This window comes from Argentina silus (assembly GCF_951799395.1).
Source record: "Argentina silus genome assembly, chromosome: X".
NCBI lineage: Eukaryota > Metazoa > Chordata > Actinopteri > Argentiniformes > Argentinidae > Argentina > Argentina silus.
Window position 1 is genome coordinate 5,709,218 of NC_139653.1, and position 6,579 is coordinate 5,715,796.

At 42.9% G+C, this 6,579-nt stretch overlaps 1 protein-coding gene across 1 annotated transcript in view; it reads left to right on the top strand.

The window, feature by feature from the left end:
- Positions 1 to 5,549: 5,549 nt before the first annotated feature.
- The window catches only part of LOC310823352 (calcium-activated potassium channel subunit alpha-1a), a gene marked incomplete at both ends in the record, with an annotated part of 82,724 nt that continues 81,694 nt past the window's right edge, over positions 5,550 to 6,579 (top strand). Inside the window, 2 exons of the mRNA XM_083696197.1 lie at positions 5,550 to 5,555; positions 5,919 to 5,980. Of these exons, the coding sequence (XP_083552323.1) occupies positions 5,550 to 5,555; positions 5,919 to 5,980 (68 nt within the window). The remainder of the gene's footprint in view (positions 5,556 to 5,918; positions 5,981 to 6,579) is intronic.

Below are 6,579 nucleotides of genomic sequence, written 5' to 3' on the forward strand. Positions count from 1 at the left end.
ATGCTCTTTACTGCAAATAGGTGTCCCAGGCTGAGAGAGGGGGGCATTGATCACCATTCACAATGGAAGATCAAACGATCATGTCTTTGTAACAGACATATTTAAATGTGTAAATCACATGGCCGGCGCCACAATATCTGTCTACAGCTTCAGGAGTTGTCTTCAAAGGAGAAGAACTGCATAGACCATCAAGAGACCATCATCGTACAAGAGATTGCTGGAGACACAACAGTGGTTTGGAGGTTCTCTCCTAGTTTCTCTGTGGGAGAGTTTTCCCTGTGTCACTGTGCTAGGCCCGGAGGATGTTTATATTTCTGCCTTTGATGCCGACCTCTACAGGCTCCATAATAATGAAATGCAAATTCTCTGATTGAGCCACAAATGGGCTCCTGGATAGCTTCAGGGTTTCATGAAGAAAAAAAACACCCCAACCAGTAGCTTTTTGAATGTTCTGCACTCGTAGGCGTTTTATTTCATGATTAGGCTAAATCAAACTCGACTCTGTCTTCCATTGGCGTTACAGTAGGAGGATGCTTTTGTTAGAAACATTGGCCTATTTTGTATTTGGGACTCTATCCAGGAGCTAACGCCACTGTGTCTGCGGCTCTTTTGAAATGTAGAAGAGCATCAGGCCCCTTTTAGATAACCCAGAGCGCAAAGCAAATATATTTACCGACACTAAGAGAGAAGGGGGATGGTGGTGGAGCATTGCACGGATGAATGGATTGAAACCCTGTCAGATGTGGACTCTCTGTCCAAGCGTAACATCTCCACTGTTTAAAGGCAGACTCTGGGATATGACGTCAATGTGAAAAGACGGTCAATTGTGGCACGCATATTGTAGGATGAAACACGTGTGTTTTCATCTCATCTCTGCTGTGTTAGGTGGGTTGGTGGTGGGGGGGCTGTTAGGAGCCTTCATACAGTACAGTAAATGGGGATTAAACTGAAGTGAGAGAGCTGAGTCCTTTGATTCCCCTAGCCTAGCCTGTCGACCTTGATATCTGGCCTTGACGTGAAGCGACTATTCTGAACGTCAATCCACTTCACCTGCCAGTCTCATTCTGCATGTTCTTTGTCAGGAGGTGCACTTCAGGGAGAGAGTCAGTCAGAAACACCACAACTCAAAGAGCCTTTGATTCCCCATTCGCTGCCTGGGAGAGTCTCTGTCAGATTCCCAGTAGCTCTAAAGTCTCCTAAGATGTCTGTGGGAGTTCATTGGACTGGGCAGCCAAATTGGATTGTGGTACTAGCAGTTGAAACCGATAAAAACCCTCAGCCTCTACAAAGGTATTTGGGTCTATTTTTATCTATTTGATGGACAAACTGCTGTACTTAGTTTGTGCTGCTGTTCGGGGTATTACATTCTGTGTAAGAGTGAGTGGATGAGTCAAACACATTTGTGCATGTGTGTGTGCATGTGAGCGTGCATTTGTGTGTGTGTGTGTGTCTGTGTATAAGTGTTTATAAGTGAGTGTTATTGTGTGTTTACGACTACGAGTGTGTAATTTGAGAGCTGATCTGCCGAGTCTGCTTTCAGTGCTTGGAACGTGAAACCATGTACACACACACACACACACACACACACACACACACACACACACACACACACACACACACACACACACACACACACATAGAGTTGGTCACAACACCTCTTTTACACCTAAGCTAGGCCAGTTATAGGCCAGTTACAGGTCAGACAACACAAATGACAGGAATACACTTAGCACCTTAAATATAGAAACGGATATACAGATGAAAGCCTACATGTCTAAGAAAGAGAGGACACAGGCAGACATTTTGATCAAGGTCCTAGCCAGAGCATGGCTATATTCTATTTAATGTACATCGTCTCTTATTCACTCCTCTGTTACATGGCTGGTGGAGGTAGATAGGAGGACCGGTAATTGTAATGCATGGAATGGAATGAGGTATCAAACACACGTAGCATTCCTCATTCCTATTTCTACCTCCATCAGCCTCCCCTGATTCACAGATTCTGTAGCCCTGCTCTGATTCATACATGCTAATACAGATGTTAATAAGCACTATTACAACAACTACATTTCCCAGAGGCCTCTGCTTTACGGTGCTAGCCCTCCTTGGCATGACTGCTGTTGCTGCTGTTTTTTTTTGCATGTAGGTGGTGGGGATGCCCTTACATCATTGCCATTTCCTGTAGGTTTCCCCCTGTCCTGTCTGCTGTAATCGCAGTCATGATCTACAGTGACTACGTTGGGTCGTCTTTGGGAGTTTGTGGGTTTGCAGTGGACAGCTAGCCCTCGTTATCGTTAGCCCTGACTGAGATGTACTGTACTGTAGCGACCAGCTTTCACAGCTGAATAACTGGGTCAGTTTAAGATGACGACGACGCTTCCTATCTCCTCAGCTCATCTGTAGGCGTTCACTGCTCACTGCCCAGCTTTTCATCAAGCAACCGCTCAGTCCCCCCCCCCCCCACACACACACCCCTCTCTCTCTCGCTCTCTCTCTCTCTCTCTCTCTCTTTCTCTCTCTCTCTCTTTCTGTCTCTCCCATGGACAAAAAGGACACAGATTAGCCTGAGGGAAATGTGTCAATGTGTGTGTTTGTGTGTGTGTGTGTGTGTGTGTGTGTGTGTGTGTGTCGGTGTCGGTGTCGGTGTCGGTGTGTGTATGTGTGTTGTGTGTGTGTGTGTGTGTGTGTGTGTGTGTGTGTGTGTGTGTGTGTGTGTGTGTGTGTGTGTGTGTGTGTGTGTGCGTGCGCGTGTGTTGGTGTCGGTGTCGGTGTTGGTGTCGGTGTGTGTGTGTGTTGGTGAGTGTTTGTGTGTGTGTATGTTTGTGTGTATGTGTGTGTGTGTGTGTGTGTGTGTGTGTGTGTGTGTGTGTGTGTGTGTGTGAGTGTGTGTGTGTGCGTGCGTGTGTCGGTGTCGGTGTCGGTGTTGATGTCGGTGTGTGTGTGTGTTGGTGAGTGTTTGTGTGTGTGTGTATGTTTGTGTGTATATGTGTATGTGTGGTGTGTTGTGTGTGTGTCTGTGTGTGTGTGTGTGTGTGTGTGTGTGTGTCTATATCTCTGTATGTGTTTAGTGTTTTGTCTATACCTGTGTCTGCTGTGTGTACAGTATAGTTGTGTGTATCCACTTACGTATGTATATGTTTGTTGGAGAGCTATTTTCTGCTGTTCTTTCACTAATGTGAAGGTTTAGTTTATTCTCTGTGAGGAGAGAGAGAGTTTGTTTGTATTGCCACAAACCTGCGTGGCCTGGAAAATCCACTCAGTAGGCATATCTATCCTCACAACGCTAGCTCAGTATAAGCTAACTCTGCCCTCTTGTGGGAAAAACACACACTCTGAATTCAAAAGTGGCCGGTGAGCCGATGCTCTCGACTCTCAACCAATTATCCCAACCTGTCATATCCAGCTTCTGAGAAGAGGCTTTATTCAGAGATCCTGATGTTATCAAAAGTACTCTTTATTGAACCCAGGTCTCCTTTTTATTGTGTGGGGTCACTCATGCCAAAAGCTGCAACTACTCTAGCTACGCGGCTACCCTAGCCACACAGCACACTCTCTGGATCCCCACTGTCTTCAACACAAAGAGCCACCATCAAATATGCATGTGGGGGTGTTTTCTCATTACCTGGACCACAATGCAGCAGATCAATTCAAAGAGCCATTGCATGAAAATAATCAGACCCCCATCATTTATAATGAATGGTATGATCAGGCAGGAGAGAGGGCACCTATTGTGCTGTAGCTGAATAGGATGGACGAATAATAGCAGGATAATGCTGGAGTGCACCGGGGTGATGAGGGTGGCTTCTTATCTCACAGCACACAATATGTTGATGGTTTTATTTGTGGGAATAGTTGGGATCATACTATGAGGAAAGTCATAATTAAAGTCATAATTTCTAGTGTTTTGTTCAGGTAGAGTGAGAGGGAAAGTTAAAAGGGCCAATCTAGTATTCAAACAACAACAAAGAGGTCACCCCAACACTTTTTTGGGCAAACAGCTGAGGCACAGGGCTGATCTGGAGAGATGTCACCTCTCCCACATCCACACAATAGTGTTTTGGAGCTGTACTGTAAAGTATTGGTTTACAATTACATTGTTTACAAACAAATGAGTAAAACAATCTTATATTTTGGTAAAACAGTTGAACTAAACTCATGAAGCATTTCTGAGTTATAATCTTCAAGAATCAATGGCTATATATTATTCATTTAAAAGCATGTAGATTGCCCTTTTAAAGTGAGGATATTTTGAATAGGGGATTTAGTGCACACTGAAAGGTTTAAATGTCATAAAGAATTGGTTTGGATTAGGGAACATTTTAATGTCAACAATCCAAAACTGCTGATATTTTTTCTTTTTTTTTGGTGTCCCAAAAAAAATGTCCCCACCACGATTAAAAACAGCAACATTGAGATTGCAAGTTGAGGTGGATGTCCTAGCTACTATTATAACAGTGTGTGGGTGCGGGTATGGGTGTGGGTGTGTGTATGCATGTGCGTGTGCGCATGCATTTGGTGTGTATCTGTGTGTGTATGATTTGTAAGGGAGTCACAACAGCTGTAAATCTTTTTTGTCCAAACTTGCAATCACTGGTATATGTTTGGGCATGTATAGATGCCGCTAGAAATGGCTAACTTGTCTTAATTGATGATGTAACTGTTGACGGCAGCAGCAGAATATATTCTGAAGTGTACAGAAACAGTCTATTACTATAAAAGGTCCAAAAGACCTTTTACCACACCTCTGCAGGCTTTTTAGGTACTTTTTCAACAAACTGTAACCTGACCGTCCTTTGAGGATAACTAGTGGTATGCACCTTGCAGTGAAGTCTCTGTAGTTCATCAAGTTCGGTTGAAGAGTGTTCCTGATCTGTGGGACAGTTGTTTTGGGGTTTTTCTTAATCATGGTGAGCATTCTTCAGTCATCCACTGTGGAAGTTTTCCTTGGCCTACCACGCTGTTTGTGATTGCTGTGCTTTTTTTCTTCTTTTTTTTAATGATCAAACTGTTGATGATGATTAACCACATAGTAATTGTTTGATTTCAAATCCAAACTTTTGGAGTATAGAGCCAAAAGAAGAACAAATGCTTCACTGTCCAATTACTTACACAGGGCACAGTATTTTAAATTGTGTCACAAATGTTTTTATTCATGTGTATCAGCAATTATTCCCGAGGGTAGAGGATCTCGTCAGACCGTGCATAGCAGTTACTCTGCCTAAGAAACATATTTTTTTAACATATAGATACAAACATGTTTCATCCTGTGCGGCAAAGTGATTGTAAGACCCTAGACATTACACATGTTAAGCTAAAACCAATAAGAACAAAGTGCAAACATGAGTAAAACACAAATGTCTACAACACATAACTATGACAACAAACAATGCTCTTCCTGTCAACACCCTAACTCTTCCCCTGCTATCTCTTGAGGAGGGCTTGGTGACAGATGTGTGTACGTTCTTTACCTCTCATGTGTATGTAGGCTACCTCTTGACTTTTCTTACATACACTGTATCCTGTACATTCACTGGGCCGTATTGACTAACATGAAGGTGGGCATCCATTATTTAAAATATGTACACTGGACAGTATGAGGCGGGTCCCTACTTGATTACAGATAACAACAGTGTTGTCTACCATGTCACTCAGGCCCCCTCTGATGACCACATGTACAGTATGTTGTGTCAGTACAGTGTGTGTGTGTATGTGTGTGTGTGTGCGTCTGCATGTGCCTTCCACAGGGAAATTGAAGATAAGACTAGGATGAGTTGGTGTTCACTGTTCATATCTTATCAAACAAGCTATTACCTAACCTATTATGATATGTGGAGTTTCTGTGTGCAGATATTATTATTACTCAATATTTGCATAATAAAACTCATCTTTATTTCCCTTCCTCTCTTTTCTCTCTCCAGGTTGTGCTAGTCTTCGCACTCAGCATTGGAGCACTTGGAATATACTTTATTGACTCTTCTGAGTAAGTATGACCCATCTCACTGTATGTCCCTCTTACAGTACACTCCACTACATGCCTCTCTATGCTGTGAGTTGCTCTGTCCACATTAGAATACTACTTTCAGTTTTTTTTTTTAGCAAAAGAGAGTCAACGCTAGAGCAAATTAACGGTAAATGCCAGTAAATTACTTAATTTAGCTTTAAATGTACCTGCAAGGCAAGCTTTGTAAAACCTTAGGCCAAATCAGTGTGACATACAGACTTTCAGAGTGTATTAGGTGCCTGAATTCTCCTTTTATGTTTTTTTTCAACTTGTATATCACTCGATAGTGTTTATCGACATTGTGTGATAATGCTTTTACTTGTTTTCTGAATGGTGTAATTCCCTTCTCCTCTACAAGTCTATGATTTTGTCAATGGAGGCAAGTTAGTTTCCATGGTAACCATGTATGAGTGGCTCTGCCATGGTCTTCTGAGATGGACTGCTCAATCTGCCCACCTGCAGTATAATAGTACATATCACACACACGCACACACCACACACCACACACACACACACACATAAAAAAAAGTGGAAGGGAAATGACTGCCGTCATTTGTCCATTCTCCTGTTATTTCTAC